The sequence below is a fragment of the Mus musculus genome, chromosome 1 (assembly GCF_000001635.26).
Source record: "Mus musculus strain C57BL/6J chromosome 1, GRCm38.p6 C57BL/6J".
Lineage (NCBI taxonomy): Eukaryota > Metazoa > Chordata > Mammalia > Rodentia > Muridae > Mus > Mus musculus.
This window is the reverse complement of record NC_000067.6, coordinates 174,496,454-174,509,030: the sequence shown is the minus strand read 5'-3', so window position 1 is coordinate 174,509,030 and position 12,577 is coordinate 174,496,454. Positions and strand designations below refer to the sequence as shown.

The window sequence follows — 12,577 nt, the reverse complement described above, 5'->3', positions numbered from 1 at the left end:
CAGGCAGGGGCTGCATTTCATGATGTCACTGAATTCTAACATTCTTAGTGCGAAGCTGTTCCTCCATGCTCATAGATCTGAGGAGCAATTACGGGTGAGTCACGGAGCTAACGAATAAAGCTAGGAAGCAAATACCCAGGATAACAGTGTTTAGACAAACCACCATCCAACACAGTTTCAGCAACTTTTTAGTAGAACCCGAAGGGAACTCAGTGAAGGCACCTGCTCTATTTCAAATGTGCATGGCTGAGAGCCAAGTGCTTGAACGCACTTAAAACCAGGCCAATGCTCGGGTCATAAGGCAGTCATTTCGTGCATCACTGAAGCCGCTGGGATGTGTAACTCTGATCCAAGCCACGGTCCGAAAGAATCTTTCAGACAAAACTAAAATGACTTAAAGAATATCCTCGGTCACATGTTCTCTTGTCAAATTGTCTCTAATGTCTGGAACCTGATAATAACAATATGTAGGCACCCCTGTTTCCTTGTTTACATAAATGACATAATCGTCTTTTTTTATTTGTCATGGGAGATGTTTCTGTTTTTATTTTTGCTTTTATTTTTGAATGGACAAGCTAGCATTGAACTCAGAGAGATCTGCCCTCCTCCCTTCCCAAGTGCTGACTAAAGGAGTGAGCTACCATGCCCAGACCAATAATATAATTTCCAGAGACACCGTCTTCATTTATTTACACCTATACTCTGCCAGGAGCTACTGCTATGACACTATTTGGCCTATAAAATTTTCAGTGTGATGATTTAAAAAGCTATACATTGAATCCAAGGTTAGAGCCAGATATGGTGGCACATACCTGTATTTGTAACACTTGGGAGACAGGAGGACCAGGAGTTTAAGGATAGCATCTATTATTAGGGGGTTCAAAGATAGGTACATAAGATACTGTCTCAAAAAAAATTTAAGAGCTCTGTGAGAAAATATGCACTCCTGTCTACTAATACAACAAATAAGATAAACTTTAGAAAAGCCAAAATGAGAGTAAAAAGTTCAAGCTATTGATGCAAGCACTTTGTCAATTAGCCTGAGAAATGCTGGGGTCCACTTGGCTTTGCCCTCAGCACATTAACAACAGCTTTGGGTTTTTGAGGTCATACAGTAGATGGGGATTACTAGCTCAATGCTCTTAGTCACGTTCTTTGACTTGTCTGAGCCTTGGTTGCTCATAGAGACATGATTTGGCATAGCTGTACTTCAAACAGTGGTAAATATTATATATATTTAAGTAAAGCACCACCCAGAGCCATCTGACCTCCAGCATAATAAATGGAGGTAACATCGTAATTGTAGAGTTTTACAAGCTAGTAACAAATTTATGAGTAAAATCAAATTATAAGGAATTCAGGAGAGTGCAGAAGCAAATAAAGAAAGCACTAAGAATGAAAGAAGCGATAGCCAAAAAGGAGTCAAGAAACTGTACAGAAACAAAATCCCAAGTGACAGAGACCATGGCCTCTAGCCCACACACGTAAACCAACTCCTGGGGGCCACAGCGGTGCTTCCGCAAGACAATGATGTGCCCGAAGATGACAGCGAGCCTTGTAAAACAGATGAAACTTTCCTCCCATGTGTTTAAAAGGGAGATAGATTAAGTGCATAATTGACTGGAAAGATTCCTATCAAAAGTGATTTGGCATCACAAATTCAATATATTAGATGTCCAAACTTTAATTAACTGCACCCTATTACCAGGCTAGGAATGTAATTCAGTTATAAAAGCAATGGCTTAGCATACAAGAGGCCCAGAGTTTGACACCAACACCACTTTTCAGAGGCGAACCTCTCAAATTCTTCCTATTGAATACTGAAAGGGGCACGTTTCCAGTAAATTAGGTGTGAGATTTTGAAATGGAATGCCCTCCAATACCATCAATTTCCCCACAGCTAAAAGAATACCTCATCACTGAGCATTGCCATATTCAGCAGAGACAAAAACCTGGGCGGGAGATTCCATTTTCACTTGCATGATTTTCCCTATGGTTGCCATGCAGTAAAAGGAGAATCACTTTCTCCTCTCTCCAGTGCTGCAAAGCTAAAAAATGTTGAGGGAAGCAAAAAGATACAATGCCCTTCTGGATTCAAAAGCAGCTGGGAAATTAACTGATCTAAATAATTCCACAATTAAGACCAAAAACCTAACTCCTTAAGGATAACACCAGTGCTCACTGAGCCCTGGATAACTTCCGAGATGCCTATAAAACCACCACAGAGAATTAATTGTAAAGCTGAGAAAAGTGTCAGATGACAAAGGCAGGGCCAGTCTGGTCACCCTCTGACACAACAGTCTTCAGGACAGCTGTCTCAAGAAACATCCAGTTTTTTCTCACTTCAAATTCACCCATCATTTGTCCCAAGGAAGGTCAGATATCCGACCTCTATTGACAGAAACCAGAAAAATCTTAGCAGGGAAAGCATTAGATAGGGCAATGCCTTTCACAGATTTCTGCTTTGTATGTTATCACCTAGTGCCAAAGATACAAACGCTAGCAATAAGTAAGGGTGGCTCAGTGGACAGTGTTCTCTTCTAGCTTTGCCTAGAAATGAATTACACAGTATGACCTTGAGAGACTTGATCTTCATTTCCCCATCAGTCCCAGATGAAGTTAAATCTACTCATTGCTTTATATCCCTGGGGAACATAGAGTGAATGACAGAACACTATGAACGCTGCAACACAAAACTCGACCTGCTGTCCATTGGTGGCAATTTCCAACCATCTAACACAGGCAGATGACTGCCACACAAAAATGGCTTTTACTCTGTACAATAACAGAAATCTGCCTGAGGAGGCCAACAAAACTCACAGGCTACTGAACAGCTCCTTCAAGAGTTACACATTTGAAATTTGAAAATAATAGCAAAATTAAATGAAACCCAATACTTAAGAATACTTTTTGTCCGGGGTAAATAAAACCTCAATATATTTAAGGTCTTGTGATCTTTCAGGACTCTCTTTAATTCTCCTTTAATAACTTCTATTAAGTCAATTCTTGCTTTATACTTGATAAACCCTGAGGAACTGTGATTGCTGGATTATATATATATATATATATATATATATATATATATATATATAATAGATGATTGATAGATGACTAAATCGTTGATAGTTGATAGATAGATAGAGGGTAAAATAGATAGATCATAAGTGAATAAGTGATAGATACATCATAGATGATAGAAAGATGATAGATGGTTAGAGAGAGAGAGAGATCATAGGTTATAGGTTATAGATAAACGGGGTAGATGGGTAGACGGTAGGTTCTTTCACACTGTACTTCTTTTCTGTGTTGATACTGAAGCCCAGGTCCTTGTCCATGCTAGACAACTGCTTTCCTACAGAGCTGCCCCGCCCCATGCTCTCCACTTGTCAGTAACTTTCAGTTAGTAAACTTTGGAAAGCTGGGGCTGCAATTCAGTAGTCTGTGTGTCAGGCTGTAGCTCACTGGTAAAGGTTTGCCTAGAAAGTTGGGACTCTATGTTCTATTCTCAGCACAAAAAAAAAAAAATTATCTTAAGAGCCAGGCTTGATAGCACCAGCTTATACTCCCAGCAGTTGGGGAACTACTGAGGTAGAATCAGGCATTCAGGGTAGTCCTCAAGTACAGAAGAAGTTTGAAACCAGCCTGAGTTACTTACATAAGGCCTCCTCTCAAAAACCCAAATCCAAACAATGAAAACATTATCCCAAGAACAGTTCAATCGTCAGCTGTAAAAATATGACTTTTTCAGTTTGAATGTGTTAATTTTACTTTACATCATGTCTAGTAGATCCATGACTCTAAACTTCCCCTTTCAGTAAATCTCCACATTAAAGAACATGGAGGAAATACTATGGTAGTATAAAGTAAATAAAGTAAAGTCTATAAAGTAAATAAAAATCACTTCTAAGGTTATGATCTTTAAATAAATCAAAATCAAAATAAAGGCTATCATAAAAGTAAGTTAAAAGTGTATTAAAGGAAAAAAATGTACTAAAGGGTCTGGGAGTTGGATCGTTGGTTAAGAACACAAGCTGCCCTTCCAGAGGACCTGAGCTAGATTCTCTGTGCCTACATGATGGCTCACAGTCATCTGTAACCCAGTCCTAGTGCCCTATCATGGCCTTTGCAGGCACTGCACAGATATAGTGTGCATAGACACAGATGCATGCAAAACAAACACACACATAAAAATAATAAAATAAATGTACTTAAGAAACATAGTTACTACAGCTTCTAGCCAACCAAGAACCCATCTGCCCAAACTTCTATCCCTGCCTCTCAAGTGCTGAGACTGCAGGCACTTGCTATACACCTAAATGATAACCTGTTTATTATAATAACATAACACACTTTAAATTGCATTTAAAGATTTTAACTTTTCATATATTTTTTTCTGAAACCCATCAGTACTAGCATTAAATGCTGCTATTTTTCTCTCTGCACTTTATATTTGAACAGCATGTCTTCAGTAATAATATGGGAAACAGGAAACCAACTGACATTAGCAGTTAACGCCTTAGAGGTACTTTGCACCTACAAGAAGAAATGAACAGATTCAATTTTAGCCCAGGAAGCTGATGCTGATGATGCTGTCCGTGGTCTATCACACAGACTGAACCTATCACAGGCACAGCCACCTAAGGAAGACAGTACCAGTGGGAGCCCTGTGCTTTCAGTTTCCCATCTTCAATATTTCCACATCCCAGCTTCCTCTCACTGACGCGGGACATCACCAAGTTAAGTCCAATGCCTGCCTAGGCAACTTATCGTAACCCTTTACCAAGAAGCATCGCGGAAATCTGGGGCCATAGCTCAGTAGTACAGTACCAGCCTAGCAAGCAAAAGTCCCTCGTTTCACTCCTTAGAATCATAAATAAATAACACATTACTAATGGTCTATTATTTATTCATTTTCTATGAGCATACATTATACTTGCTAGCATTAGCCAAAAAGGAGTAATCACTTCGCAAATTACCTGTATGGTACCCAGACCACTGCATGGTAGAAACTATCTTCGAGGTGGTCAGACCTAACCTTTAGAATGTACTAGAATAAATGTTGTGTGCCAGCAATACAAATCCTTGGGAAGGTCTATGTACAGTTTTAAACGGTGAAAGCATAGAAGGAAAAGAAATAACATGAAGGATGACAGAGGTAGCAAGACACAAAAGGGGCTAATATTCATAGAGGGAAGGAGGCTAGGACAGTGAGCCTATCAGTCCTCTTTTGAGATGACTTTGGACATACAACTACATTTTTTTTCCCTCTTTACTATCCTGAGAGAGAATAAACACACCGAAGGCTTTAAACTGAGGAGACACCCCTGGCGGTAAATAACAGGCCTGGGCCTTTCAGAACGTGGAGGGGGCGGGGTGGTAAAGGAAGGACCTGATTGGCAGGCGACCTGCCACCCGGAGATACGTGGCAGGCGCGCTCACCTGTGAACACGTTCTGAAAGCCATCAGCTGTCGCTGGAGCCCCAGGTGCCTTGGCGGCCAGTACAGGGGACCCGCCACCACTGTCATCCGCAGTAGCCCCGCGCCCCAGCAGGTGCACGGAGCCTCCTGCCCCTGGCGTACGGACGCCCAGCTCCTCGGTCCAGTCGGCTGAGCGGCTGAGGCCGCCCGTGAGGCCACCCTCCAACCGGTGCTTTTTTGCCGGGGCTGCAGCAGAGGCCAAGGCGGTTCTGGAGCTCCGGCTCACGGAAGGGTCCGGCCGCTTTTTGATCCTAGGACTCTGGTTGGGGGACTGGGACGGGGAGTGATTAGGAGAGCTGAGCTGCCGAGTGGTGGTCTTGATGTAGCAGGGGGTGATGAGTGGGTAAGGTTTGAAGCAGCGTGGGCTGGGCGCAGGGCTTCCAGGCAAAGAAACGACTGCGGAGGTAATGGATTCTCGCATGCCCTCCTCCGGCTCTTTCTCCAGCCTCTGTGAGGCTTCTTCCACCTCTGGGACCCATTCCTCCCCTGGAGAGCCGCGGGGGGCATCCTCAAAAGCATCCTCCTCGCACTCCTCATCTGTGTCCCCAGTTCCAGCCACGGGAACTCCGGCGGCTCCCTCCCCTGGCCCAGCCTCCGGAAAGGTGAAGGCTGGTGATGAGAGAGAGTCTGTGACTGCGGAGGGGGCGGTCGCATAACCTGGTGTCTCGGAGGTCAAGTGGCTTCCGGAGGACGGAGGATGCTCAGGCACCAGAGACTTGGTGGTCTCAGGCAAGTCAGGTCTCACCGGTAGTGCCTGTACTGTGTCCTTTTCAGCCTCGCTTCTAGGTCCCAGCAAGAACTGGTCCAGGCCCAGAAAGGCCCCAGGCTGAGGGGAGATGGCAGTGGGGGGCGCTGCAGGCTCCTCGGAGTCCTGGAGCAGCAGCTTCTGCTGCTGCTGCTGTTGCAGACGAATTGCCTGCTGGATGTCTGAGAGCAAATCCTCCTGCTCCGTAGCGGAGTGGAAGCTGTAGATGTCCGTGTCTGAACCAGAACTGGTCCTTTGTCCATCTTGCGCTCCAGCCGCAGTTTCCAAATCCTCCGCGGTCGCCTGGATCCCTACCCCAGCCTCAGCAGGCCTAGAAGCACCGGGATGGATCACCTCGAAAGGGTCAGCACACTCGGTATCCGATAGGCCTGTCTCCTCAGCGGAGAGGCTGAGGTCCGGGGTCTTGGTGACTATAGAGTGAGCGCTGTCCAGCTCCCCAATCGGCAGGGCCTGTGAGTCCAGCACATCCTCTCGCGAGTCGCAGGCACCTTTCCCCTTGGTCAGGTTCTTTCTGATCCGCAGGTTGGAAAACACCGAGGCTCTAGAATCGGACTTGCTCTTCTTCTTGCTGGTCTCCCCGCTGCCCCCTCCCCCCTTGCCGTGCTTGCCAAGCGCCTTTTTGCTCCCGCTCGCCTTCTTTGTGATTTCCGCATCCCTGGGCCCCGCGGCATCCTCGGCTCCGCCGCCTTCGTGGGAGGCATCACCTGCGCTTCTCTTCAGCTTCCCATCCTGGTTCCCCATGTTTCAACCCCACTGCTGCGCCGCCGCGCCTTGGGGTCCTCAGGCCATCTCGGCCCTGGAGAGGGCCAGGGGAGTGTCCGGGACAATTCAGGCAGCTGGGCCGGCCGTTGGGAGCGGAGGCCGAGGAGCGCCCAGCTGGCCCCGCTCACATCTGCTGCCGCTTTGCATAATGCGCGGTGGCTCTCCCGGCTGCCGTCCCTGCGGCTGTGGCTGCGGCCCTGGCTGGCGGGCGCGAACATGCTCAGTTCAGCGCGCACTCCCCACCAATGGCTGCACAGGACTCAGCCTTGGCCTGGCTCCCCGCCCACCGCCGCCGCCCCTTCAGTGCCCCCTTTGGCTCCTCCTGCAACCAAGTAGGAAAACCCGTCTATCTCTAGTACTTCATAATTGGGGGTGGGGACAGCAGGAGCTGTCTTTATGTATCCCAGACTAGATCGAATTTAGAATCTTTCTGACAGGTTATCTCTGGGACCTTCATCTCCACCTTGAAAATAAAACATGTTGCCCTCTTTTCAAGAACTGGAATGTTGGAACAGTTTGATGAAACTTCAAAGCTCGCAGACCTGCAAAGAGAAAAACACAGGAGAAAAATCGAAGCCTAATTCCAGGTCAGAAGTACCATAACATCAGGAACACACACACACACACACACAGAGAGAGAGAGAGAGAGAGAGAGAGAGAGAGAGAGAGAGAGAGAGAGAGAGAGAGAGAGAGAGAGAGAGAGAACTTCTGTATGGCTCCAGTTCAAATACTTGTTGAATGGGTGGACTGTCCTGTCTGTCCTGTCCCTTAAATACTTGACCATGGCTTTGCACACTCTTAAGGTTTGTGAACATGCTACTTAGGGAAAGGTTCCTTCCCCAGACTCTCTGCCTGATACACAAGCCTCTTCAAGAACAGGACGTTAACTGCCATTTCCAAAGTGGTTTTGTGAGACCTTTCTGGACAGAGAAAAGAGAGGTAGGGGATGCTGAAAATACTGAGATTAAAGCTGATTAACATGCTAATCTCCAAAATTCTATGTGTTTACCATATAAATTAGACAACATTTGTATTTAAAAGGGGTGCATGAATTATAACTCCCAGGAGGTCAAACTCATCAATATTAAACATGTCACAATGTGATGCTGTATAAAAGGAAAAAGAAAAAAAAATGCCCTTGGTACAAACACAGGAAATTAGACATTGTGCTATAAAGGATGACCAGTTTCTCAAGCAAACCCATCCAAGCACACTTTGTCCAGGGCCAGGGCTTCCTAAGTTTTAGACCTAGATAACAATCACTTTTTCTTACTGTGAATTGTCCTCTTTATTTTAATGACATTAAACTATAGTTTTTGTTAAATGTCTTAAAGCTTCATTAGTATTTTAAAAGGCTGCAAACAATAAAAGCAAAAAAAAATCATAAAAGTAGCATTTGTAAAACAATGTTACTCTTTGTTGGAAATCCAGACAGCAATTACCATCCTTTCTCAAACTATGATCTTTAAAACAAGTGTTCACTGGAGCAGGTGGACTGATGTCCTTAGGTGGCCTTTTTGAGTAAACAGTTTGAAGAACTCAGCTTTAATAACTGTGCCAGCGTAATATCTCAGTCTCCAAGGGATCCCGAGAGCCTGAAAAGCCTTTATTTCACCTCTTTCACAAGACTACTGGCTCCTCTCTTCTAGAATGCAGGCTGCCCCAGGGCACACTTTGCCTGTAGGCCACTAGAATTCTCGGCCTCCTTGAATGCTGCATACTGAGATACTTGATTCTTGGTTCTTGCTCTTTCTCTAGCAGAGCAACTTTGATTCAGACCTGTTTGTTTCTTTGCTATTCTCTTCTGTGATATACCCAAGAAGTTCAGGAGACAAAGGGGGAGGGGAGGACAGAGAGCTAAAAGAAAGGCAGAAAGAAAACGGATTTTTTTTTCCCCAAGTCCTTTGAATGTGGGAGAATAGGTGGCCTTTGAGAGGCAGGTCAGAGTTGACAGAGCTCTATTATAAGGTCACAAAAGTAGTAGAAGAAACATTAGGGACTGTGGATGGGGGATGGGAAGGGGGGTGGGACGATGATAAAGAGCAATGGGGATGAATGGGATCCACCCTGTCAGTAACATCAGCTGGGAGACAGACAGGGCTGCCTCCTGCAGCCCAAGGACTTACCCTGTCTAGGGACAGCCAGGAAGGTAAAGCTAGCCCTTGAGGATATTCACCAAAAAGAATTTCAGGACAAGTCAGAGTGAGGCAGCTAGTCAATTTGTAAAGTATTCAATTTATTAAGAGATAGTAGATGCTTCGGGGTTAAGCTTATCCACAGAGAGGAAGAAGAGGAGACTGGCAGGGAGACAGAGTGGAGGCTGAGCTTCTTAAGAAAGCTCTATCAGTGTCTTAGTATATATTATGTATTTCTCCTATCTTAAAATATAGCACAAAGAGATACACAATAAAATAAATGTAGGAAGTCTATTTTTTAAGAATTTTTTTTGGGGGGGGACAGAGTTTCTCTGTGTAGCCCTGGCTCTCCTGGAATTCATTCTGTAGACCAGGCTGGCCTCTAATTTATAGAGATCTGCCTGCCTCTGCCTCCCAAGTGCTGCATTGAAGGCTTAAAAGCATGTGCCACCACTGCCAGGCTAAGAATTCTGTTTCTTTAAATGAAGTTATAGGATAGTTTCATGAGGTGTACTGCTTAGGTTTAGTGACAGAACAGCAGCATTGAGAATATAAAACTCAAAGATCAGAACAGTGTGGCCCCATGCAAACATAGCTTTGTTTTGTTTCTTTGTTGTTTGTTTCTTTTGACATGTTTTCAAGTAACTTTGTTTGAAATATCTCTTAGAAAAGAGAATGTTGGGAATGGAGAGACTTCAGCAGGCTGGACTTCTGCAGAATGAAATACTCTTTGCACTTACATGCAAAGGAAGGAAGGAAGGAAGGACGGAAGGAAGAAAAGAAAGAAAGAAAGAAAGAAAGAAAGAAAGAAAGAAAGAAAGAAAGAAAGAAAGAAAGAAAGAAAGAAAGTCATCTCTGTAGGCAATCTCTATGTCCCTGTCTCCCTATCATAGAATAGCATCCCAAACCCTCTATAAACAATCTTTTTTCTTTTTTCCTCTTCTTTTTAAAAATTTATTTATTTATTTATTTATTTATTTATTTATTTTCAAAGACGGTATTATGTAGCCCAGGCTGGTCCTGGGCTCACTATATAGCTAAGGCTGGCCTTAAACTACTGATCTTATTAACTTTAACTCCCAAGTGCTGGGATTATAGGTGTGTTACACCACAACCAGCTACAGTCTTAATTGTATCTGTTGAGTCAATAGTTTTGATTCTCTCTGAGAAGAAAATGTGAATCAGACCCCTAGGGTGAAGCATTCCTTTTGTGTTTCTGATCTCTTGACTTCCCTTGTCTTTCTATACTATTTCAAAAGTAATTTATATGCATATATAGAAATATCATAATGAATCTTCTTACTTAATATGATTAGCACATATTGATTTAATATAATTAGAGCATATTAATAAGGAAAAAAATCTATGATATTCAAAGGTACATTTGAAACTCACAAATGTGGGTATTGAGGTAGGCAAGTTCTTGCTATCAAAAAATGCTCAGTAAAATTAGCTCAGTTCCCCAGAGACTGAGGCTTGTTCACGTACAACATAACTGAGACAGTACTTGAGACTAAAAATTTGGTCCCAGATTTCCTTATAACATCACCATAGTCTTTAGTTTTGGGGGAACTGACAAGGATATCTAAAAGTATAAGCTGACATCAGCTGAAAACAATAACAACAACAACAACATCCCCCACACCTGTGTTGAAGATTGTCACTGTATCTTGATTAGAATATCAGAGATGGAGAGCCAAACCGTACTTCACGTCTTCAGTTTAACATTTTAGTTATCATAAAAATAATGGCTGTATTGATGGCATTTTACACACACACACACACACACACACACACACACACACACTAATATATCAATGCACCTTACTTATATTTTCTCTGTATTACCTTTCTCAATCCCTCCTCTTTCCTCAACCCCTCCTCTTCCTATCTTGCTGGTCCTTTTTCTTACCCACATGTTGCCCCTCTGCCTTCATTAGGGTGCATGTTAACATGGTTGTTGATGTGAAGGTCCAGTGTTGACGTCACATGACTGTTCTTAAACCTTCTGCCCTTTATTTTATTTTTTATTTTCTTCAGACAATTTCTCTGAGTTCTTGGTATTACGCTCAGGCTGTCAGACATATACATCTCCCCTCTGAGACATCTGCCAGGCTTCTTTTTTTTTTTTTTTTTTATCTTTTCTAGCTTCTAAAGAGTGTTTATCTTCCTTCATTTCTGACCAGAAATGTATTTTTGTTTTGTTCTGGCTTGGTTTGGGGTATTTTGTTTTGTTTTGTTTTTTAAAGAAACCTTTCTGGGTCTTCTATGGTGTGATTGAGTGTGAATACACTTCTGTGCCTAGAAGAACTATTGGGCCTTTGGTGGCAGAGGTCAAAAGAAGCCTTTGTATCTTTTCTTTGGGGTTCTGCTTAGATAGAGACCAGGCTCCTGTGACCCTCATTATGCAGAGCTGAGGGTGAAGAATGCAATGATGGTGACTATGACACAGTCTGTAAGAAACAGTCATCGAGAGTGGAAGGGAGGGCACAAGTGTCTCTTTAGAACTTGGTATATTCTGAGAACATGTGCATAAGTAGAGCTCTTGAGTTCAGGAATCTCTTATTAGTTTGCTCTTTGCTATCTTTTGGGGGAGCAAATAACCCTAATCCTCTCTATTTTCCTCAGCATGGGATCTCTGTTAGCCTTTGAGTGTGTTTAACTGAACCTGGGCTCAGTGGCTTAACACTCATCAATCAGGCAAGAGACTATATATATATATATTAATATATAATATATGCATATATTATATATAAATAATTAATATATGCATATTATTTTACTTAAAGCTGTATCATTTGTGTTTATTTATGCTTACAAAGAAGTCATATAGGTATCTAATTTAAAGTGTGTAAATGTTATATATTTATTTTTTTATTCATTGATTATAGTTTTCCCCTTGTCCTCTCAGATTATCTTCTTTAAAATTTGTTTTTTCAAACATCATCTATGGTATTAACCAAAGTTCTTTGAAGATCTATCTACAAGGACATTGACTTTCAAAGTAGTGTGCAATGAAAATGGCATAGAAAACAGATTAGACAATAGATCCTTTGCAGGCGGGACTCCCAAGGCCCCACCCCTAGCTGTGGGGTTATTGCTAATTTGTGGCTGATGTGATCTAGAGTCAGTTCTCTCTGGGATCAGTGACCTTGGGAAGTTGTCCGTGACCCAATGGATTCATCTGTATTCAAGCATGTGGAGGCAACACGTATTGGACTCAGTGGGTCATTTTAGAAGAACAGCCCCAAAAGGAGCTGGAGGACTAGGAGAAGATGCTAATGAAATTAGGAGGAAGACATGGTCCAAGACTTGTGGGGTGCATTGGAGGCTGGAAATGGGAGAGACCTACAAGAAAAAGGGATTGTATATATGTATGAAATTCTCAAAGGCTAAATAAAATTTTATGAAATCACAAAAGAAAAAAGAAAAACAG

General features: G+C 43.0%; 1 protein-coding gene across 2 annotated transcripts in view; it reads right to left on the bottom strand.

Moving 5' to 3' along the window:
• The window catches only part of Fmn2 (formin 2), a 320,978-nt gene extending 313,699 nt beyond the window's left edge, over nucleotides 1–7,279 (bottom strand). Inside the window, exon 1 of one of the 2 annotated variants that reach the window (XM_030255545.1) lies at nucleotides 5,440–7,279. In XM_030255545.1, the coding sequence (XP_030111405.1) occupies nucleotides 5,440–5,526 (87 nt within the window). In that variant the 5' untranslated portion in view covers nucleotides 5,527–7,279. The remainder of the gene's footprint in view (nucleotides 1–5,439) is intronic. The other variant, NM_019445.2, reaches the window with a different exon arrangement.
• Between the last annotated feature and the right edge of the window lie 5,298 nt (nucleotides 7,280–12,577).